Here is a 24,620-nt window from a genome sequence, read left to right as displayed (position 1 = left end):
AGCTGGTTCCTGGCTACTCTGTACGGAAACCTGGAGACAAGCAGAATGGCTGACGACCTGCCAGAATTCTCTACCCTTGTTTGTGCAGGCCCTGCCCTCCACACCCCATCTCACAGGGAACACAACAAGAACATTGAATTTGCTGGTAGCCGTCCCTCCTAATTTAGCAGGTTTCGATCATGCAGAATTTTTCTATAATAAAGACTGATTTTTATACAAAAGGCTTTTGTGTACATACTTTTTAAAAACAAACACATTTCACTCACTGTCTTTCTTTTTTTAAAAAAAAAGTTAGCTTGTTTCTGACAAATAATTCACAAGTGTAAATGAAACCAACTAAAATTAAATGCACTCCTTTTCCCCAAGGGTAGCATTCCTAAAACGATTTCCAGACCTTTAAGGAAGTACTTTCAGACAGGGTGAAATCAGGGAAAAAATATTGTGCAATACATATTCATATACTAAGTCCCTCTGGCATTTGATCTTGTGACAATAGTCAGAGCTGTCACACCTTTTGCAGGCCTCTGAAAGGCAGGTTGAGACCTAGGTGACTCAGGTAGGGTCTTCCTTGGTGGTGCTACCTTTGACATCCTTCTTTGAGGGATGTTACTAGGATCTTCTTGGAACAGACTACAGAAAGTGCTCTGCTAACATGTCTAAGTCCCAGCTCTAAGACTTATTAGCTGTATGACATTGGGGAAAATCATTGAACTTCTCTGGTTTCTCACTTTCCTCATCCTTTAAATGGTGCCATAGAACTACGTGGCTCAAAATATTTTAGGCATTTCAAACTCACTGATACCTAAATTACTAATTCACACTGTAAATGAACCTGTTAAAACTATTTCCGTTCTAAGATGGCTGAGTTATAGAGTTACTGTTGAAAAGAGTTGGAGTGATACAGATTTCCCAGATATTGATTAGAAATTGTCTTTGCCTCTTATTTCCACAAGTATTTTTCTATTAATTTTTTAAAAGCCTATTTTCCTTCATCTGTTGAGCTTTAAAGCTATTTGGCTTTAATTGTAGCCAAAGCGACAAAGTGGAGAGAGGCCACCCTAGGTCAATGTGGCATCATCCACACCAACACTGTAACCATCCAACTCATCACTGTATAAGATGTACTCACCACTGGATGAAGTGGTGTTCCTGGAAACATAAATTGCATCTGCTGGGCAAGCATTGCTGCTGCAGTTTTTTGCTGAATCAAATTGTTCCTTCCATTAATTTCTAGTTGAGTTTTTAAGTGTGTTGGAGGGTGAAGATACTTGCAGTTCTCTCTCGAACAACGGCCCTGTAAAAACAAGTTTTGGTTTTAGGACTATTGTAAGTAGCTTTCAACTCCAAAGTCAACCATTGAACAATCACGTCTTATATACAAAATCAAAGATCCTCTGTGTGTGTGTGTGTGTGTGTGTGTGTGTGTGTGCGCGCGCACGCATGTTCATGTGTTTGTTGGGTAAAAGTGAATCAAACATTACATGATTATCAAGGTTGCTTGAACCTCTTAAGTCTGTTAAGTAGAGAAGCTTCCCTTGGATCCTTCGTTCCTTCCTTCTTTCCTTCCTTCCTTCCTTCTTCCCTCCCTCTTTCCTTCCTTCCTTCCTCCTTCCCTCCCTCTTTCCTTCCTTCTTTCCTTCCTTCCTTCCTTCCTCCCTTCCATCCTTCCTCCCTTCCTTCCTTCTCTCTCCCTCTTTCTTTTCTTTTCTTTCTCTCTCTCCCCCCCCACCCCTCTTTCTTTTTCTTTTTCTTTCAGATTCTAAACCCTGACAAAAGATTCCAAAGAAGTGTGACTGCTGAAAGAAAGGTTCTTCCCCTACACAGTACGGAAGGTAATCAGAAGGGCGTATCTATTGTGAGCTATCAGAAGGAGTCCTTGAACTAGCTATACGCTTGTTTGTACATGCTAGAGTGATGTCCAAATATGAATAATTATGTAATAAATTTGTGGAGTAGAGAGTAATAAGAATTTTAAATGTGTGTTCCAGATTAGCTGAAGACATTCTTTCTTTCAGCTTATTGATGAAGAGGCAATAATAGTGCAGGGGTGGACATTTCTTGGTGATATACACATAGATGAAATTCTCAGGCTTGAACTCAGATAATCATCTGCAAGTGATTACTTTGCTACACAAAAGCTGTCACTCTATATCCCTGCCTTGCCCTCATGACAGGACTTCCTCCCATGACAGGAGTATCAAATCTGATGTCATGATGTGACATAGTGAAGAGTGTTTATGGCTAAAGTAGTATTTGGATACCAAAGCTGGTAAAACAAAGGAAAATAATAATTAGGTGACAGGGTACATAAAACCAGTCTGGAAGGGTAATTGCATATGGCGGTGTTTATACTTAATCCCCAAGTTTTCAAAACTACCAATTGAAAGAATTACATTGATGTGTGAATTGTACAATTTCTGGAGAAAGAAGAGCAAACTGTGAACCAGTTTATCATACTTCCCTAAAGAATTAGTCCATTTGCAGCCAAGAAAAGAGAGTATTGATTTGTTTACCAGATATAAAAATAATTTTAAAAAGCAAGCTTGGGGGATCTGGGGAAATGAATTTGTTTATAGTCATCCTAATTCTAAACATCTGGAGTTCTCACTCTGCTTCCCACTAATTTCATCCACACTTTTGGCAGCTCAGACTTCCTCTCTGGAGTTTGAATCTTCCCCCACCACCATGGAGAAGGGCAGACATGGGTCCTGTGTTCAGTCCCGGGTGTCTGTGCTAATCAACAAATGCTGTCCTGAGGATCTACTGTTAGCAGCATTAATAGTTGCATCACCCTCTTTAGGGAGGATAACCAGGCAGGTGCCAAGGACACCAAAAGGAATAGGTCCTTATTTGCTGCTAATAAGAGTCTATAACTGTGGGTAATGCCAACATATCTCCTTAGTCTCAAGTTCATATTGTTGATGTTTCATTCAGCTTCCTATGTATACATGGACATTGTAGGGAAAGTATTGGAAAGTTTATTGTAAAGATAGAGGTGAAGTGGACATTAATCTAAATCAAAGCAGTATAGGAATCTCTCTTTTCTCTCTTCATCTTCTTCTTTTGCAAATCGAATCTTTTAAAAATTTTTAATCCTAAATCTCTTTGCTTTGTGACTTGCCAGGGTCCCTCCAGCCCTGTCAACTTGCTTCAGGCATCTCTTACTTTACTTCCTTTTCTTCCTGCCTTTGACAACTGCTTGTCTCTTTGTTTGGCGTGGTGGCGGGCGCCTGTAGTCCCAGCTACTGGGAGGCTGAGGCAGGAGAATGGCGTGAACCCGGGAGGCGGAGTTTGCAGTGAGCCGAGATCGCGCCACCGCACTCCAACCTGGGAGACAAAGTGAGACTCTTTCTGAATTTAAAAAAAAAAAAAAAATCAAATCTCCAAGAAAGCATTCAGATTGAGCCAGCTCCTACAAAGTTCACTTGTACCAAGTCTTTGAATTGGCTGCCTTTATATCAGGTGGCCAAATACAATTCTATCTTTTGTAATGTGAGGTGTCCATGAGGATCAAAACATAGCACAGCCCATCAGCGGGGGTGGAGGAGGGTTACAGAGAATGCATTTCTTGTTCAGAGGATAAGCCACCCCAGGCTTCTCTAACCTCATTCCAAACTCTCTTTAGCCACAAACACTGCTCTTGGAAGCTGACACCCAGAAAGGCTCACATATTCAAGGTGCACAGATGGGTCTAATGGAGAGACTTGGGAAAGCAGAATTCCAGAAAATGAAGACGGAATTAATGAAATGTCCACATTTATACCAGTATGGCCATTATATTGTGTTCACTCATATAATTGTCAATTTGATCACTAGTTTTTTAATGTAATGCTCTGTGGCTGCACATACACTTTCAATTTGGCTGGAAAAATACAATTTTCTTATAAATGCTCCTATCTCTTGATAAAACTGGGACTTGTAGGGAACCATATTAAGCTATTTTTCAGCTTATAGAAAGTATTTTACAACATTGAATTAGTAATTTATCAATGAAATCTTTTTTGTGACAATTGCTGTAATTTCCTAGTGTCCTTACTTACATACTTGGAGTAAAGAGTGTTATTGATCACCTACATGCCAAGCAATTTATATATGGTTATCTCATTTTCTCCTTATAACTGCAATAATGATCCCTATTTTACAAAATAGCAGATGGACTCAGAAGATTAAGGAACTTTCCCAAGGCCATATAACTGGTAAGTGGTAGAACTAGATTTTAAATCCAGACCTACCTGACTCAATTACATCGCACTGCCAAGCTATTCATTAGCAATAGTTAAAATCCAGGGAGGATAAAAATTTACCATGATCTTTTGTATAATAATAGGATGCATAACAAAATTTTAAATAAGATATATATGTATATCTTGTCCACATATATATGTATATACATATATATATAGATTTGGGAATGGGAAACAATTATTTGCATGGACCTATCTGTTGGTAAGAGGATGGAGGAGTAATCAAGCTCACAGGTTCTGGTCTCATAACTTGGCTCAACCTTTTCTTAGCTGCATGACTTTGAGCAATTACTTGACTTTTTTCTTCATCTGTTCAATGAAATAATTATTGTATCTTCTTCTCAGGGCTGTTGTGTGATTAAATGAGTTAACACATACATAAGGCTTAGAAAAATGCCTAGCACATAGTAAGCACTGAGTAAATGTTATTATCAAAAGAAAGAGAAATGTTTCCATATGATATTTCATTTTTAGTGAGTACAGAATCATACATTTAGTAGTATTTTGACTGGCTCTTTCATTCTTCTACAGAATAAACTTTCACACCAAACATGTTAAAAGCTACTTAATTGTACTTATTCAAATATTTTATGTTTAAAATTATTTTCAATTCTACAGGGTATTTGTGTGTCCACATTTTAAGAGACAGCTCTGAACCCTAGTACAATCTAGTATTAATAGTTTGAAGAATTATGTACCATGGATGTCTGAGGCACACTAATTCAAACCCAGGGAGACTCTAGGTAACAGAATTTTAGTAAGGGATCCTATAGGATTGTAAAATCCTAATGGAAAAGCTACTGTCAAAATAAAACAAGCTATTTGACACAGTGAACAATTTGTAAGGAAGTTTTTGCTAAGGCATAAGATTTGCCAGGATATGCATCAGTGTACAAAAGCTGTTGGTTATCAAAGCAGCTTGTCATAGCTGAATGGTACAGGGCAGTGTGCAGAAGCATAAAGCGTCTTTGTGTATCATTGTGAAACAAAACAGAGGTGTCAAAAATAGTGTCTCCTGATTTTAGTCCAAGAAATAAAGACAAAAATGTCTGGGAAAAATCTTCCTTGTGGCAGCTAGGATTTGTTTTTTGCTTTGTTTTGTTTTAACTCTTCCTCCCTTTTAGTTCTTGGTAACACACTATTTCTGGAGAGAGAAGGGAAGGAAGTCCAGTGCCTAGTGCCAGGGACTGGTGCAGCTTCTGTGGGGTGGAGATGGAGATGGAGAGCACCATTGCGAGTGCTTGTGAAGAGCCTTCCAGGAACTGGGAGTTAGAAGCCTCAGCTAGGGCCAGTCAGGTGGGTTCACACCAGGGACAAGCTCATGGGTCACATAAGCCCTCAGGGCCTTTGCTCATCCCACGTGGGACATGCCAGGTATGGGTGGGACATGCCAGGTATGGAACCAGCAGGTGGTCATATACTTCCAGGCTAAGGTCTCATTCATTCTTTCATTCATAAATATTTCTTGAGATTCTACTATGTGCCAGGCATTGTGCTTAGTGCTAAACAAAGGTGAGGAAAATCAAGACATGGTGTCTCCCTTCATGAAGCTTGCAGTCTTGTGGGGAAGCCAGAGGTTAACAAAACATATCTAGTTACAAGTTGTGATATGTATTCTAGAGAAGAATGCTGAGAAGAAATAGTGGGAGAGGGTCAGAATTGAGACCAGGGGTCAGAGGAGATCTCTGGAGAAGTGACATTTAAACTGAGACCTGAAAAATGAGTAGGAACTTGGCAAGGGAGTGAGTGGTGGTCAAAATGTGTGTGTGTGTGTGTGTTTTGCATGTGTATGCATGTATGTTGTAGGTATTGTATGTATTGTATGTATTGTATGTATTGTATGTTTCTGTTGTGTGTGCTGTATGTGTTGTATGTGTGTATGGGGTATGTGTTCATGCTGCATGTGTGTTGTGTGTGGATGTGTGTTCTCTGTGTGTGTATGCGGTAGGTATACTGCGTGTGAACAAGGTGTGTGGTGCGTGTGTGTGTTGTGTGTGTTGTATATGTTGTATGTGTGCTGCATGTGTGTGTATTTGTGTGTGTGTTGTGTTTGCGTTGTGTGCATGCTATATGTGTATGTGTGTGTTATATATATGGTACATGTGTTGTATGTGTGCATGGGGTGTGTACGTATGTTTTATGTGTATTGCGTGTATTATGTGTGTGTATTGTGTGTGTATTGTCTGTTGTGTGTGTTTGTGTTGTGTGTGTGCTATATGTGTGTGTTATATATATGGTACATGTGTTGTATGTGTGCATGGGGTGTGTACATGTTGTATGTGTATTGTGTGTGTATAGTATGTGTATTGTGTGTGTATTGTCTGCTGTATTTGTTTGTGTTGTGTGTGTGCTGTATGTGTGTGTGTTATATATATGGTACATGTGTTGTATGTGTGCATGGGGTGTGTGTGCATGTTGTATGTGTATTGTGTGTATGGTGTGTGTCTAGTGTGTGGTGTGTGTGTGTGTGTGTTGTGGGTGTTGAATGTTCTTTAGAGGAGAAGCGTGTGCCAGGAGAATGTCCCATCTTGGGGCAGGCAGGCAGCTAAGGCCAGCGCAGGGAAGGGGTGTGGGGAGGAGTATGGGGAGTGAGAAGAGGTGAGGCAGGAAGTAGGAGGCAGAAGCCAGACAATGGGAGACCAGCTAAGGGGTATGAACTTCCTGCTACTGAAAGTTGTTAAGCAGGAGAATAACCAGATCAGATTTATGCTACATTTAAATCACACCCTGATTATTATATTTCATATTTCTAATTTTATTATAGTTTATATTGTTTGGAGACCACTTCTTTAAAAACAGTAACAGAATTCTGATGGAGTCGACGGATTTGTGCAGTTTCTACTTCCAAGAATAATCTGTACTCCAGGAATATTTAGGGATGATGGCTAGAATCGAGTCTGAACTTCAAGCTGAATTAAATTTATTAAAATCAGCAACCATGAACGATTCTAATACAGAATACTCATGTTGATTCTTGACAGGAGGAAGGAAGATGCTAAATAATTGTAATATGTACTTGACAGAACAACAGATTGGCGCTATTGGAATTACATGGCCATTAAATTACATGGCGTGGGATAGAATAAATGCAACTTTGGCTAAGAAAAGACATCAGAATCAGGTTGCTGTGAAAAAGAAAAAGCATAATTGAAGGATGAGATTTTCTAATGGCTTATTTTAAAACAAGTAATTTTTGGAATCTTTTTCTAGTATGCTCCTAATTGAAAAAAAATCAATTAAAATATGGGCACAAAAAAGAAAACATTAATTAGAAGACTATTAAAGAATCTCCCATTAACCATAGTTTTTGCCCAAAGGAATAGCTGTCAGACAACTGCATCCCATTAGTTTTTCATGGGAAAAGCAATGGATTTCTATGATCTACAATTCAGTTAACAGTCCTCAGCCATTTGTGTTCCATTGGAATAATTTGAACTGTGTCTTTACATGGGCTGAGTCATCGACCGGCAGACTCCAACAAAACGTTTTTTGGGGAAAATGATTCTAGCGAAGGGCTGGAATCCCAACCTGATTTTCTGAATTTTGCCTCTTCCAGTGCCACCTCGGCAGCGCTTGCTGCTGTAGGTGCATGATGATATTTTCAAGCAAGCAGGCCAGGCTGCGGAATGGCAATGCTGGCCCTAAGGTTTAAGGGCAGATGGTATGTGCTTTAGATGCAGCCTTCAGGGACACTTTGAGTCCTGGAGCCTGCTTTAGACCCCAAAGCTGGCCACGGAAAATCATGGAAGAGCCTCTGAAATTCCTCTCATTCCACATGGCTGAGGCCAGCTTGGTGAAATCCTGAGGTCAAGACAAAGGCTCTTGCTCTGGAGTTACATTTCAGAAGCCTGTTCTGTCTTGCAACCTCTCCCGGAGAAGCAGTGTGAAAGAAAAAAAAAAAAGGGTTAAGGGAACAGTCTCAGAACTGGACTAATTGGATTTAAAATGCAGCGCTGCTGTTCTTGGGCACCTTGGGCAAGTGGGACTTTGTGGCTTCCAGTTGCCATATCTGTGAAATGGGGCTAAGAATAGTTTCTACCTCATAGACTTTCAATAAGGATTAATAGTTAATGCATATAAAGTGTTTTAGCAGTTCCTGGCACATAATAGGCACTCCCTAAGCTAGATCATCATCATCACCATCATCATTATCATCACTATTATTATTGACACTTTCTTTTCATAGTAGGTAAAAATACATGGTATTGAAAACAACTTCTCTAATACTTGCTCCATTTCCTTATCACTGTGCTCCTGTCTGGCCTGTTTCCAAGCTCTTTAACCCTTTGCTATTCTCACTCTGTCTGTGCCGACTTTGGTCATTTATCTCTTCAAACAGTCTCAGAACTGTTTTTCTTTGGTATCTCCCCTGCTGAAACTTGCCAGGGCTAATCAACATGGCATGACTTATCTTGAGTTTAAAGCAGCTATGTATTATGGTTGGAAAATCCCAGAATTCTGGCTGTGGCTTCATTCCAAAATGGTTAGATGAACTTTTACAAATAACGTGTGATAGTCTGTGCCTCAATTTTCTCATCTGTCAAATAGGAGTGATCCTATTCCCATATCTCAACTCCTTCTGACAGTTGTTAGAACAGGAATTGCTCAGGAAGAAACATAAATTGTTATCCATATTTTTCCAGATCTATTTTCCCCTTGAATGCTCCTAATCTGTAAAAGGGGAAAGCCACATGAACCAACAGTTACAGTAAAAAGTGACACCAGGGACGTATGTTGGCAACGGTCCAGGTATGTTCTGAGAATTATCAGATGTCTACGTGATGAGGCTTGAGGAGATTCAGCAGAAAGTGGCGAATTAAGTCAAAATCAATTAAATCTAGGAAGATTTATTCAGTACCCACAGTGTACACAAATTGGAAGTGAAAAATTTGATCAAACAGACCTCTGTTTTCGTCCTTGTGCCGCGTAAGTTGTTCAGCAGATATTTACTAAGTGACTAAGCTGACTGGGTGTATCAGATGGTGCCAGCCTCAGTTTCCCTATAGTTTGAAAACCTCTCAAGATCTTTGAAAGCTGGGAAGCAATAAAGGCTGTGGTTTGTGTGGGTGAGCTGATTTTTATCAGTCCATCATTTATACAGGTCTCAGTCACATAGGCGAAGGCCGAGTCTAACATTTGGCCTGAACCTCCTCTTCTTCCTCCCAGTACATTTCCAGAAGGATATGGGCAAGTAAAAGTGTAGGGGAATAAAATGGTTATTTACATCAAAGCTTAATTTACGACATTAACTATGAGACTGAAATAGCTCTACTGTAAGGCAAGTGACAGATTAGGCTTTTGGGCTTCTTTTGAATTTAAATAAACTAATTGAAGCACATGAGCTTCTTGTATTATTAGTTCCAACTACCTAATACAGCAAATAAAATACAAGCACATAAGGGCTTCAGAATTAGAAAGAAACTTTAGATTCAGGGGATCATTATAAACAAATGATAACCAGAATGTCTATCAACATGGATAATTGCCAATATCATCAAGATTATGCATAAGCCTCCACTAAGCTCTTTCTGTTTATTATTTGGTTCAACATATATTACAATTTATCTTTTACAGTCTAGATATGCAATAATTGGTGAGTAGCACAACATTTTGTACTTATTAATGACAGATAAAAATGATGTATTTACATTTTTCCTCTGGGGGGTGTTCGTTTTCTCTGGTGCTTCCATTATATGGAAGAAATGCCTAGGATGATAGAAGGAATATTTGGCAGTATAGCCTGGTGGATAAATGAGGGAAAAACACAAATAGTGGTAGACAGTCACTACCACCTCCAACTTTACCCACCACCACCGATTGCACAGCTACGGGTTTAGGAGAGGATAAAGAAAAGTGGAAACGAAGTTACACAGGTAAGTAGACCAAGTCAGTTTGCATTTTCTTTCCAAAAACCCATACAAATAGGTGTAAAGCATCATTCCACTGCATCATCTGGACTATGGGGCAGAGCTCTTCTCTAGTGATAGTGCTTTTACCTTTCTTCAAGGGAGTTGCAAATCTGAGTGTTCTCATCTCTAGATTTGCATTTAGGATAGCTTGTTATCACCTGAGGGCTGGGAAAAAACCTCCAGGCCATCACAGGTGCTTTGGGAATAGATTTGTGACTCATTCCTTATTATGCCAATGCAACCGCCCTCTTCTTTCAAGCACCACTGGCACAGGCCCCTGACATTAATTTTGTGACTATTTTAAATAAATAAAGCATATAAAAACTAGTAAATGAGGAAGAAAGGCAAAGTAGGTGAATTGTTTGTAGTTTGCCATTCATAGCATGTTTAAGCCTTTTAAAAATTTTTTAGTTTCATTTTTGAAACAGGGTCTCACTCTGTCACCCAGGCTGGAGTGCAGTGGCATAATCATGGCTCACTGCAGTTTTGACCTCCCGGGCTCAAGCAATTCTCCCACATCATCAGCCTCCCAAGTAGCTGGGACTACAGGTGCATGCCACCACACTAGGCTTATTTTTAAATTTTTGTAGAGTCTGGTTCACACTGTGTTGCCCAGGCTGGTCTCGAACTCCTGGATTCAAGCAATCCTCCCACCTTGCCCTCCCAAAGTGCTGGGATTACAGGCGTGAGCCACTGCACCTGGTCTTTAAAAAAGTTTTAAATGCATTTTGGTTGGTTGGACAAACCAAACTGGGTTGCAATTTCCCACACAACTTGTGTCTTGTGATGGGGAGAGCTGTTTGTTGGCTTGATGAAGGGAGCAACCCCTCTTACCAATAAGGATTGTTAATTCTCTTAATTTTATTTGTTAACTGAAAATGTGCCAGTTAAGAGAAATCAGTGAGACTAAAAATAGTCCATCAGTTCTCGAGAGATTCAGGTAAACAAACTTCCGGGCACCAGATGCTTCATTTGGAAATTATTTTATTTAATGAGAATATAAATGTCTTCTGAGTCATGGCAGTAGGCTGGTTAGTGTGGACCATGATCATATATCAACCTAACATGAAACCAGTTATGATGTTAATAGTGAGTGTCAACTTGATTGGATTGAAGGATGCAAAGTATTGCTCCTAGGTGTGTCTGGGAGGGTGTTGCCAAACATTAACATTTGAGTCAATGGACTGGGAGAGGCAGACCCACCCTCAATCTGGGTGGGCACCATCTAATCGGCTGCCAGCAAGGCTAGAACAAAGCAGGCAGAAGGATGTGGAATGAATGACTTGCTGAGTCTCTGTCCTTCATCTCTCTCCCGTGCTGGATGCTTCCTGCCCTCGAACATCAGACTCCAAGTTCTTTGGCTTTTGGACTCTTGGACTTACACCAGTGGTTTGCCAGGGGTTCTCGGGCCTTTGGCCACAGACTGAGGGCTGCACTGTTGGTTTCCCTACTTTTGAGGTTTTGGGACTCAGACTGGCTCCCTGGCTCCTCAGCTGGTAGACGGCTTAGTGCAGGACTTCTTGTGATCGTGTGAGTCGATTCTCCCAAAAAACTCCCCTTCATCTATACATCTATTCTATTAGCTCTGTTTTTCAGAGAATCCTGACAAATATACTAGTCTAGTGGCTGTTTGACTTCATAGAGTCTAGATTTTTTGATACCACATTCATTAATGTCTGCAGCCCCATGGGTGAACAGAAACATTGATATCTCAGCCTTGGAATTTCTCCTGTCGGGGAGAGCAGGCCTTTTCTGTCTACTTCCTGAACTTCTCCTCAAACCCCAACAGTACAGGGAACCTCATACAATAGGTGCATGTTATCCCTCCTTCAACGTATATGTATTGAACCCCTTCCATGTGCCAAGCCCTGTGATATTAAAATAACAATTAAAATAGAGTGATCAATGCCATGATAGCCTGTGTGAATGCATTGCAGGGAGCTCTCCCTAGTTTAGAGGTCAGGGATGACTCCAGAGGATGGGACATTTAACATGTAAGCTAAGATATTTATCAGATTATCTAGTTGAGAGTGGGGAGGAAGGTGGAAGTTAGAGTTGGCCATTTGTAGTGGGGAGGTGGGGATGGTTAATGGGTACACGAAAAATAGAAAGAATGAATAAGACCTACCATTTGACAGCATAATAGGTGACTATAGCCAACAATAACTTAATTGTATGTTTTTAAATAACTTAAAGAACATAATTGGATAGTTTGTAACTCAAAGGATAAATGCTTGAGAGGAGGGATACCCCATTCTCCATGATGTGCTTATTTCACATTGCACGCCTGTATCCAAACATCTCATGTACCCCATAAATATATACACCTACTCTGTACCCACAAAAGTCTTTTTAAAACTTAGAGTTAGCAATTTGGAGAATTAAAACAAACCAGAGTAACTGACAACCACTCTATGGGGGTTTAATTCCTGAAGCCTTATAAACACCATCCCATGACATCTGTATCCCACAGTTTCCATGGGGAACTGGTTCCAGGACCTCCCACAGATACCAAAATTCAGGATGCTCAGGTCCCTGATATACAATGGCCTAGTATTTGCATATAACCTACACACATCTTCCTATATACTTTAAATCATCTCTAGATTACTTATAACACCTAATACAAAGTGAATGCTAGTGTAAATAGCTGTTATACTCTACTGTTTAGGGAATAATGACAAGACAAAAGTCTGACAGTGTTCAGTACAGGCACAATTTTTAACAAGTATTTTCAATCCATAGTTGGTTGAATCCATGAATACGGAGGGCCAACTGAACATTTAGTAAATATTGGGTTCTATTTTTATTATCAGTCCTTAGCAATTCCAGAAGCTGGTCAATTTTTAAAATAAGCAAAATGTATCCAAAGATACAAAACCTTATTATGCATCTTCTATTATAGCCTTTTTCAAACTGATTGCAATACTGTATGGTGAATCACCTACCCCCACAGAGGGCTGCCTGGAATTTGGACATGTGCATTAAAGGCCGACATTTGGTGGGTGTGCCCCTGCACAGCTGTGCCATTTTACTTAAATACTGGAAATGACTTCCATCCCAGGTAGAAAACAGACACTGTCCCAAGCCTGTTTAGTGTCAAGTGTTTTCCCTGCTTCTCTGGCCACTCCAGTGCCTCCTCCAGAGTCCCAGCATCTTCCCCTCCTGGACCCCAGCAATCAAAGAGTTAAGCCTACACAGCAGGGGGTTTCTGAGACTAGCTGTGGTGCACGTTGATTGGCTGCTGCTCACCAGGGAGGTACTTATGGTAAAATATTTTGAATAACACATCTTATTATAAATACACTATGACAAAGCCAGAGTGCCCTGGTTGCTGGTGTTGGAGTTGGGAATGCTTCCAGGAAGAAGTGGGAGAAGGGTTGTGTGCCTATGAATAGAGGAATAGGGAAGGGGTGGGCTGGAGGGGAAGGAAGACTAGGTAAAGAAACACTGGAAGAAGATGGGAAAATAGAGTATCCTATTAAGAGTTCCCTCATTGTCAGCAACACAGGAAAAGAACATTCCTCTTAGGCTGGTTTGGATTTCAGATGCTTCTTGCCTTACCATGGACTCACGTCCCGATAAACCCATGGTTAATGGAAAATAGTGTATGTTGAAAATGCATTTTCAACTTATGACATATTCAATTTACAGTGAGTTTTTCCAGTGTAACCCCATCATAAGTCCAGGAGTGTGCTGAATGTATATTGCTTTTGAACCGTTCTAAAGTCAAAAATTATAAACTGAACCATTATAAGTCAGTGACTTTCTGTACTTGGTGTCTCAGGAAAGACCTGCATTGCAGTCCTGGACTGCAGCGGGGGGAAGCTGCATTTTTTTCAGAAAAAACAGCCTGGGAAGATGGAGGGCATGGCAGCTTGCACCATGGCGTGGGCATTTATGCACCGGCTGGGGAAGGCTATGCAGAGCAGAGGTACAGGGAAGAGGTGTGGGCTTTATCCTGCACCTCCTGAGGGTGGAAGCGGCGTGCCTCCTCCTTTACTCATCTGACAGTTTTGGAGCATCTGCTCTACGCCAGAAACTGGGAAGGAATTGCACACAGGACTGTAAGCGGTGGCCCTGCCCTCGATAAAAATAGCAGAGACTTATATAATGTTGTACATATCATCTACCAGGCAGTTTCTAAGTGCTTCTTAGAGATCCTACCCATTTAGTCTTCACTACAAGCTCTCAGCAGAGGTAATGTTAATAATCCCATTTTATGGGATAAAACAGAGGCACAGAGAGGGGAAATAACTTCCCATGGGCATACAGCTAGTAAGTAAGTGGCAGATCTGTGCAGTCAGCCAAGTCGGCTGGCCTGGGACTCCCTGCCATCAGCGCTATGCAGAGCTGGTTTTAAGAAACTCACAATGGAACTTCTATATCACACCTTAAAAAGCATTCCTCACACGCCGTCTTATTAGACCTTCACAATATTCTTGTTTTCTCTTACCCCAATTTAAAGGTAAGGAAATGAGGCTCAGAGAGATTTAAGGTACTTTCCAGGTCATGTTATTAAAGTCAACCAGGGCTGAATTCTGCTCTTCCCTCACCAAAACACATGCCTTCTCCATTGCCTGCAGTGGTCCATGGGAGACACTATGGGGTTACAGATTTTTGGCTCAGTATGTGAGATTTCTTTAAAGCAGAATGAGTGACCTTGCATGATAATGCACTCAAGGGAGGTGATAGTGGATGGTAGAAAACAGACACTGTCCCAAGCCTGTTGAGTGTCAAGTGTTTTCCCTGCTTGTCTGGCCACTCCAGTCCCTCCTCCAGAGTCCCAGCATCTTCTCCTCCTGGACCCCAGCAATCAAAGAGTTAAGCCCACACAGCAGGGGTTTCCGGGACTAGCTGTGGTACACTCTGATTGGCTGCTGCCCACCTGGGAGGTACTTATGGTAAAATATTTTGAATAGCCCATCTTATTATAAATATACCGTGACAAGGCCAGAGTGCCCTGGTTGACAGTGTTGAATTGTGTCTCCCCGCATGTGGAAGTCCTAACCCATAGAATCTCAGCATGGGATCCTAGTCGGAGGTAGGGTCTTGACAGATGTAATCAAGTTAGAGAGAAGACATTAGGATGGACTTTAATCCAGTATGACTGGTGTCCTTATAAACAGAGAAAATTTGGTCACAGAGATCCATGCATAGAGGGAAGACGATGTGAAAGAGACACAGGGAAAAGATGGCTTTTTGTTTTTGTATTTGTTTTTGTTTTTGTTTTTAGGACAGAGTCTTACCCTGTCGCCCAGGCTGGAGTGCAGTGGTGCCATCTCGACTAACTGCAACCTCCGCCTACTGGGTTCAAGCGATTCTCCTGCCTCAGCCTCCCAAGTAACTGGGATTACAGGAGCCCACCACCATGCCCGGCTAATTTTTTTGTATCTTTAATAGAGATGGGGCTTTACAATGTTGGGCAGGCTGGTCTCGAACTCTTCATCTCAGGTGATCCACCTGCCTCGGCCTCCCAACATGCTGGGATTATAGGCATGAGCCACCCCACCCTACCGAAGATGGCCATCTTTAAGCCAAGGAATGGCTGAGGCTATCAGAACTGTGAGAGAGGGCTAAAATAGACCCTTCCAGGCTGGGCACGGTGGCTCATGCCTGTAATTCCAGCACTTTGGGAGGCTGAGGTGGGTGAATCACGAGGTCAGGAGATCAAGACCAACCTGGCTAACACGGTGAAACCCCATCTCTACCAAAAATACAAAAAATTAGCCAGGCATGGTGACACACGCCTGTAGTCCCAGGTACTCGGGAGGCTGAGGCAGAAGAATCGCTTGAACCCGGGAGGTAGAGGTTGCAGTGAGTTGAGATCACGCCACTGCACTCCAGCCTAGGTGATAGAGTGAGACTCTGCCTCAAAAAAAAAAAAAAAAAAAGACTCTTTCAGAGAACTTTCAGAGGGAGCATAGCTTTGTTGACCCTTGGATTTTGGACCTCTGGCCTCCACAACTGTAAGAATATAAATTTCTGTTGCTCTAAGCCCTCCAGTGTATGATACTGGTTATAGCAGCCTTAGGAAGCGAGCACAGCCACCTCTAAGAAATGTTAGATAATGTATTTTGTCTTGAGACTGGCGGTTATACCAGCAAAACACTAGTTTCCTCTAACACTAAGAATTGTTTCTGTGAATGTATATTCTAATTTTTTTCATGATCTTAGGTAACGAGATCTCCCTATTTGCTCAAAAATAAAGTATAACAACCCCCAAATCCCTAACAAGTACAATGATTTTCTACCAGTGAAACTAGTCAGCTTAAATGCGATCTGATTTTTCCCACGGAAGATTTAATAGAAGAGATTTATTTTAGTAAAAGACAAAATGTTTCACTAAAGAACTCATTAGTAATGCATAAAGGGCTACTGGGTCTCTGAAGATCCATTTTCAAAGAGAAATGTTGGGATAATTTTTATATTCTGATTACAGAGAATGACTTGATAAAAATTGTCCTTGATATTAAAATTGCATGGAGGGGAAAGAAAATCATTCAATCTAGCAGGAGGGAAGCCAAAGAAAATGGGTGAATTTGGCCAGCATTTTGGAATTGCTTTTACAAAGGTGGATAGATGAGCATCAGCAGAGTCTCCCCCGTGATGTGGGTGGGGTCATCTTCTCTGGCACTTTCACACACAGAGGGACAGTGGTAGGGAGGAGGACAGGGGACTGGCCTGCTCTGTTCAGCCAGAGTCTTCTGTCACCCTCACGACTTCCCTGCCTATTTATTCCTTCTCATCAGGCCCAGCCTTTAGTGCCCTTGGTCATTGCCAGAGCTCCCGCCTGGCCAGCATTCCCCCAGTGAGGCCCAAGTCCCCAGAACCAATCCTCAAGTGACACTGAATCTTTGCACCAGCTGATGCTGACTCGTGGCCCTAGCTTTGATGGCTAGACAGCTGCTCTGTTTCAAGCCCTAACACCCACTGGGTGTCCCACGTCTTATGCTGTAGGGTCCCACAGGTTTCTCTTTTTGCCTCCGAGTTCAAGGTCTGAGAACCTGCCTCCCTCCAGGCTCCTTACTGGAGTGAAGCTCTGCCTTTCACCTTTGCCTCCAGAAAACGCTGCCTGTAGGATGGGGTCCTGCGTCCGCTGCTGTGCAGCTGTTGCTCGCTCACCCTTCCTGAGGGTCCCCATCCAGGGTTTTTCTCACTGTGGTCCACCCTCAGTAGATACCTGCTCATTTTTCTTAGAATTCCTGCTGCTGCGTGTTTCTCCAGTATGTACCTAGAGAGGGCGGAGACCTTGAGACAACACACCCAGGCTCACAGCATCGAAATCTCCATCTCTTTGGCCTGGTGGGCCAAACTAACTCCAGACCCTGGGGTCGCTCCTGGTCAAATTCAGCCCAACAGTGAGCTATGACATTACTTCCTCTTCCTCTCAGGACCTGCCTGTAAACTGTGGAAGAAGTCTTTGCCCTCAGCAAACCCCCGCTCTTCTTCATCTGTCACTGCTGGCTGGATACTTAAGCTCTGGATCGTCCAGAAACTGCTAGTCAAATGTATTTACAAACTGAATTGATATATTATTATGAAGTCTCATTTTTTCTTTTAAAACAAGGATTACATATATGGTAATAATACTTGGTAACAGCTTTTGAATGCAGTCAAATACCATTATTATTATTTTTGAATACTCTTTAGATGCATGCTAGACACCACGCTAAGTATTTCACATGCAAAATCTCAGACAAACATTTGAGAGGGGGAGGTGCTGTTAATATCCCTATTTGACAGACAGAGAACTGAGGCCTGAGGAGATGAATGATCTTGTGCTAGGACGTGCAAGTAGCAAGATGTAGAACCAGGATTTGAACCCAGACAGTGTGACTCCAAAGCCACTGTCCTTAATCACTATACTTCTTTCACATATTCGTATAGTTATACAAACTAATTATGTTTGCCGAATTTTCACAATGTGCCAAGCATGGTGCTAAGTGCTTTACAGGAATGATCTCCTTAGTGTTCACAATATGCCTTTTGGGTAGGTCTTATTTTTATGCCCATTTTGCAAATGTCAAAACCAAGGTACAGAGCGGTTAGATAACTTGTCTAAAGTGACACAGCTAGTAAGAGGAAGATCCAGACTTGAACCTGCTCAGCCTAGCTCCAGAACCACCACACTCTCTGAATACAAATTATTGATTCCTACCTTATGTCTGGTACTGTGCTAGGCCCAAGTGGCTACAAAGATGAAAAGCAAACTCTTCTTATCTTTGAGAAACTCTACATACATAAATCTGCAATGCATATACACATCAATGGAAGGGAAGAAAGCATAGTAATAAGTAATATTTAATTCTAATATTAGCCAGAAGGATTCATGTAATGTTTCATAAATCATACAGTTTTCCAAATCCAATTAAAGTGATTGAGTATATTTTATAAATACGGTTGACTTTTAATACTTCAAACTAGTAATTGAAGTGAATAACCAAAGTAGGCCACTGCCATCATATCTCCGTTTATTAGGGCAAGACAAGGCACCACTAACAGCCTCTGGGACTGCCCTATTACAGGGAGATCACAAGCTTTCAGAATCTGCAAATGAGGCACCTGGATTTCAGACAGCCAAAAGGATTATGCATATATAAACCTATCACTGAATAGTTCTGCACGCATACTTCAGACACATATCAGTGCTTTGCTTACTGAAAAAGACTAAAGCCCCAGAGGAGGGAAGTTTCCCTAGGGACAGTCGGATGGGGGAACTGTCCACCTCCTTCAGATGACCCCAGTATGAAACACGTGACTCTCCTGAGCATGTCATACCTTCATACTTTGTGGGGTCCATTGGGAGGGTACACAGTTTTGAGCTATTTTTACAGGACCAATAGTTTGTTCATTTTATTTACCCAGTTTTACCTGGTTGCCTCTGTGATCCACAAAGACAGTTGAGTAGCAAAAGCATATGACCTCTGGCCCTGGAACAGAGTGATACTTACAGGACCACACGGGACTGGAGCGCAATTGATACATCATCCATCGCAAAGCCTGGCATCTCCCACATTCAGTTACCTAGCCCTAGATACATACCCGTCCTGTCTCCTGCATCCCCCACCACCTTCTCTTCCCACTGGCATTGTCAGGCTGGTCCAGGCCATCAGATGTGTGACAGTGCTGCCAACAGATGCCTTCTCTACCTCTATCTCCTATACCCTCCGCTGCACTATCCCCTTCATTCACTCCACAGACATACGTTGCAAGTCTACCTTGGGCCAGGCAGTGTTCCAGGGACATGGGATATCAACAACAAAACTCACAAACAGCCCTGTCCACGTGGAACTTAGCTTCTAGTTAGGGGAGACAGACAATAAGCAATAAAGATAATACACAAGTTACGCAGCAGAACATGCTGAGGGCTTTGGGGAAGAACCAGTGGGCAAGAAGGACGGGGAGTGCTGGTGGGTTGGGTGGCCCTTTTTAGTTACATAGGTAGGGCCATTACCACTAAGAAAGTAATTCAGCAGCAAAGACTTCACGGAGGTGGGGAGCTGTCCTGTTTGTATCCAGATGAAGCATATCCCAGGCAGAGAGAACAAGCAGCACTAAGGGCTTGGCAGGACGCATGCCTGGTGCATCTGAGGGTCAGCCAGGAGGCTGGAGAATCTGGGCTCCATAAGCCAGGGCCAAGCTGGAAAGGAGTTCTGAGAAACAACCATGGCTTGACCAGGTAGGGTCTTGTAGGCCATTGTAAGAACTTGTTTTCTTCTTTGAAGGAAATGGGAGTTTTGAGCGGAGGAGTGATGTGATCTCACTGGTGTTTTAAAAGGATAGCTCTGACTACTGTGTGAGAATGGACTGAAGGGGCCAGAAGTGGCATCAGGAGATCAGTTAGGCTGTGGTCATCACCCAGGGAAAGAAGATGGTGGCTCAGACCAGGTGGCTGGCAGCGGAGGAAGTGAGAAGTGGTGGGCTCTGGGTATATTTGGAAGGTGGAGCCAACAGGATTTCCCGACACACTGAATGTGAAGTGGGAAAGGGACCAGTCAGGATGAGTTTAAGGTTTTGGGTCTGAGCCCCTGGAAGGGGATATTTGTCATCAATCGAGATGCACAAGGTACGGTTCAAGCAGATGTGGGGGAAATAGCAGGAGCAGTGTTTGAGATACCTATAAGACATTGAAAGAGAGGTGCCAAGCAGGCTGTTGGGTTCAGGAATCTTGAGTCCAGGAGAGAGGTGTGGTCTAGAAGTATACATTTGGAAGTCATTGGCATATGAAAGAAATTGACAGCCATGAACAAACCCTTGGTTATGGTCATGAGTTTATCTCTCTCCACTGAACCCTCAGAGAACCCCCATTCTTTCCTGAATCACATCCAACTGCCTCACCCACAAGCAAGGCCTTCCACACCCTCACCCACGAGCAAGGCCTTCCACATTGCCAGAGAGTGAGCTTCCTTTCCAGTCCAAGTCCTGCTTTCTTTTCATGCCGAGGTCAGTTGGAGTTGGGAAAATCCAAAGATTTATGCCTTCCTTCCTCCTCTATGAGTTTGCTCAAGCTGTTTCCATTCCTCTGTTTTGGTCCCCTGACCTGCCCTCACATGAATGACTCTCTAACCACCCCCAAGCTTCCTTGAGAAAGCATCTTTTCCCTTCTCTGCATGTCTCTAACATCTGCACCTCTGGGGCAGCACTTAACCCCTAATGCCTGCTATTAACCATTATCAATATCAGTATTGATATCAGATCCCATCTTGAGCCTATCTTGTAAGTTGCTCATGAGCAGAAGCTCTTTCCTGCTATTGGGAATAGCCAGTAATGTAGAGCCTGGTGCCTGGAAGAGAGCAAGTACTCAGTGCTTGCTTAACAAATGAATTTTTGGAAGACACAGATTTCAAAAGCCAAGACTCTTGTAAACCTTGCGGGATGAGACCTGGAGTGAACAAATATACCTTGATAATTATTTTAAATGCTTTGGTAGTTATTTGTTTTCATTTTAGGATCCTTAAATAACAGAAATACATGTGATAATTTAATTAAAGTATACATAGGAGTTTTTTTTCCTGTAAGACAAAAAAATACTATTTTAAATATAGATTCAGTGTGTCCCCTAAAATGAAAATGTCAATAAGTATATGACTGTCTACTTTATCAAAAAGCAAACTTCTACAAATACAAATTATTTCTATATATGAAAATACATTTCATTTTAATAAGGGTTTATTACTATATGCCTAATGTTTTCAACCCTGATTCTTATAAAACCCTGAATTTTGTATCATTCCATTTTACATATTGAGTGAGCTAAGGCCCAGAGTTGAACAGCTTGACCTAAGTTGAATAGCTTATCAGTGGTCACAGAGCTAGGAGGTGGGAAAGCCAGGATTCTCACTTAGCTCTCTCAAAAGCCAAGGGCAAATTTACTCAAACTCTGTTTATCCAACCTCCTCCCTCCTACTTGGAAGATCTTGAACATTAGAGTTGTTGACCTCAGTGCCTGAGCTGCGGATTATCTCAATAGAAGAAAAAATAGTATTGCAAGAGTCTCCCAAAATTCATGTTCTTGGACAGCATTGACTACCAATTTTTAATCATTCACTCATTCAATGCATATTTGAGTGGTAAATAAGTGTTCATTTATTTGGTGCATATTTAATGTATGCTACTCTGTGTAGCACCGTTCTCAGCACTAAAGACAAGGCAATGAGCATAACAGGCAAAAGTCCCTGCCTTCATGGAGCTTACATTTTAATGGGTAAATGCAGACACTCAACAAGATCAATAAATACAACAGGTAGTGAATATGATGATGGTGATAAATGCTAGGGACAGAAACAACTGAGAGAGACAGGAAGTATGTGTGCAGAAAACTTTACAAGTTTTCATGGGATGAACAAAGAAGATCTCAAAGGGAGGATGCCATTTGAGGTGTTAAAGGGGCAGGCAGCAGGTCTGATGGCTTCTGGGGAGAGGAGAGAGGAAATGCAATGGTCCTGAGGCAGGAGCATGCCTAGAATATTCGGGGAATAGCAACCAGGTCAGTGTGGCTAGAGCAGAGTGAGTGAGGGTAAGAGCAGTAACTTAAGACTGGAGAGATGAGGAGAGTGAGGTGACCAGATGGTGACCCTCACGGGTCATCATAAGGACTTTGGCTTTTACTCTGATTGAGATGCAAAATCAATGGAGGGTTAATGCACTAGACCATATTACTGAGAGGTTTCCATGTTCTTCACATATTTTTTAAATGTATTAGCAACTTTAATAAATTATGAGAAAGTGCATTATGTCAAACTCCCAATTGCTAAATACTGCTGATCTCATACAGATCTCCATTTAGGACTGCCCTTGTGATCAGACAGCAGGTCAGAGCCTGGGAGAGCATAACGGGCTTACATGTCAGAAGCCCAGGTGTAGTGAACCACATTATTTCCAGTGTGCCCACCTCAGACCTTGAAAGAATGTGTGTGGCTATCCCTGAAGCCTACAGCTCAGCCTTAAAATCCAGACAGCTGGGAATAGATCAGCCATGTCTGCTACCAGCTTTTGGAGCAGTGCTGCCGGGAGAATGCTATCCATCAATAGCTGTTTAGGCAGCAGGCTGAAAATGCTCCTCCAAGAAGGGCAGCAAGAGGAGGGACAGTCTCTCCAGCAGAGCAGGGAAAAGTCCTGGTCAAACTTCTGCCAACTCCATTTACATCTCAGAATGTCAAATCATCCTCAAATTCCATTTCCCTCTTCTGTTCAATAAGATATTTTTTAAAAAATTTGATGGGATGTCCCACAAATAAAAAATTGGCTGATTAGAATTTGAGTTCCTTCTGTGCAGGAGTGGGTCCTATGTGTTATGAGAAGGCATGAGTGCAGTTAGATGCAGGGAAAAGAACAGCAGGGAAAACCATTGAAAATTGCTTCAGAATAAGCCAATTGATAGCTTAGATTCTATTTTCAGGATTTAGAGCTAACACTTTGGACCTGCCTTCATCCTGACAAAGGCAAAGATTCAAAGAGCCGTTGGACCTTTAGAATTTAGGGAGCACCACTAGGAGCCCCCACTTTCCAATTCATGGTCCTGAGGCATAGAGGAATTGACTTCTTTTTGGCTTGTCTATGTGCAATTCCTCCCAAGAATTTCTAGAATTTATTTTGCTCTGTGCTTCTCAGTGTTTCCCTCTGTAGACCATTGCTACCCCAATGGATGCAAGTTGTCACCAGGGAACATGGTTGCATGTAGCACCAAACACTGCTTGTAGACTGAATAAATAGTGTCTTGAAAGTAAGTACATGTATGAGAGTTTCCAAAGTTATAAACTCTACTGTGAGGAATAAAATGCAGATTCAGACATATAATTTTTAATTGAATTCATAGTAATTTTTGTAAGGTGTGTTCCCAATAAACAGGTAGTGAAAACATACTTAGTAATATAGGTGCACAGAGAAAAGTTTTCAGTGCCAAACGAGGAATTTTAATTCTTTGAAAACCTATGAGTAGTAAATAATAAGTAATAAAATGAATCTAAGTTGTGGGCTACTTAGAATTCTAACTCAATGGCTGTGGTTAGAGCAAACTATGGGTTATGAAGACCAATGAGAAGAAGAGACATTCTAGGGTTTCCTGGTCTTTGAGAGCTGCCATTATAGACTCATTTCTTGGAGATATTTCCTATTCTTTGTGATCCAGGAATTTTGCAATGATAATAATCTTGAAATCACTAAAACTTCAGTGAGAAGTAATTTCTTAATTACCTACCTACCTCCAGTAAAAGAGGGCGTTAGAATGGAAAGAAAATAATAGACTTCATGAGAAACAAGTGCAAAAACATGAAATAAGGAAAAGTACTCAAAAAGGAAGGTGAAATGGGAGAAATGCTGCAAGTAGAAGACAAACTTCTTTGTTTTTATCATGAGAGGATATTGGATTTTATCAAACACTTTTTATGCATCAACTGAAATGATGTCTTCCGTCCCCTTATTCCATTAACAGAGTGTATTCCATTGATTGATTTTCATGCACTCGGAAGCACTTTGCCAAAGGCTGGAGCAACTGTTGACATGTGCACCTACACTGTTCTTCTACGAATCTTTTTTTTTTCAAGTTATTGTCTTTGCTGGATCGTTTCTAGAATGTTCTCACATGCCTTGGGGATTTGAAGCTTTAAAACTTTACAATGTTTGAACTCTAAGAGCTAGTTCTTAGTCATCAGTTGGTTTCATTCAAGTTAACACCAAGAGTAGACGCTCTTTTCCTTCATTCAAAGAAAAAATAAGATCAAGAATAACTACAGAAAAGGACTATCTGTAACGGAATGTGGGGCAGGTTATGCAAAAGGAGGAATATTGGTGTTTGGACATTCACTTGAAGAGATTTAACGGGAAGAGGAGGCTTAGGAGGGTGCTAAGGAGAGAGCACTGTTGGACGTTAACCCACCTGTAGCCCCTTAACAGTATTTCCTCACATGTTTAATTCAGGCAGCTTCCATGACCTCAAAGCAAACAAGGAGGACTTCTGCATGAGCAC

General features: G+C 41.7%; 2 protein-coding genes across 22 annotated transcripts in view; one reads left to right on the top strand and one right to left on the bottom strand.

Moving 5' to 3' along the window:
• The window catches only part of MBNL2 (muscleblind like splicing regulator 2), a 397,414-nt gene that overhangs the window by 60,595 nt on the left and 312,199 nt on the right, over nucleotides 1–24,620 (bottom strand). For all 21 annotated transcript variants that reach the window (XM_074021290.1, XM_065533403.1, XM_074021292.1 and 18 more), the window contains one exon: nucleotides 1,130–1,294. In XM_074021290.1, coding sequence (XP_073877391.1) covers nucleotides 1,130–1,294 — 165 coding nt within the window. The remainder of the gene's footprint in view (nucleotides 1–1,129; nucleotides 1,295–24,620) is intronic.
• Nucleotides 1–24,620, top strand: part of LOC141408934 (uncharacterized) — a 198,970-nt gene that overhangs the window by 98,969 nt on the left and 75,381 nt on the right. The gene's annotated exons all lie outside the window — the stretch shown is intronic.

Source organism: Macaca fascicularis, chromosome 17 (assembly GCF_037993035.2).
Source record: "Macaca fascicularis isolate 582-1 chromosome 17, T2T-MFA8v1.1".
In the NCBI taxonomy this organism is placed as follows: domain Eukaryota; kingdom Metazoa; phylum Chordata; class Mammalia; order Primates; family Cercopithecidae; genus Macaca; species Macaca fascicularis.
This window is presented reverse-complemented; position numbering and strand designations above follow the sequence as displayed.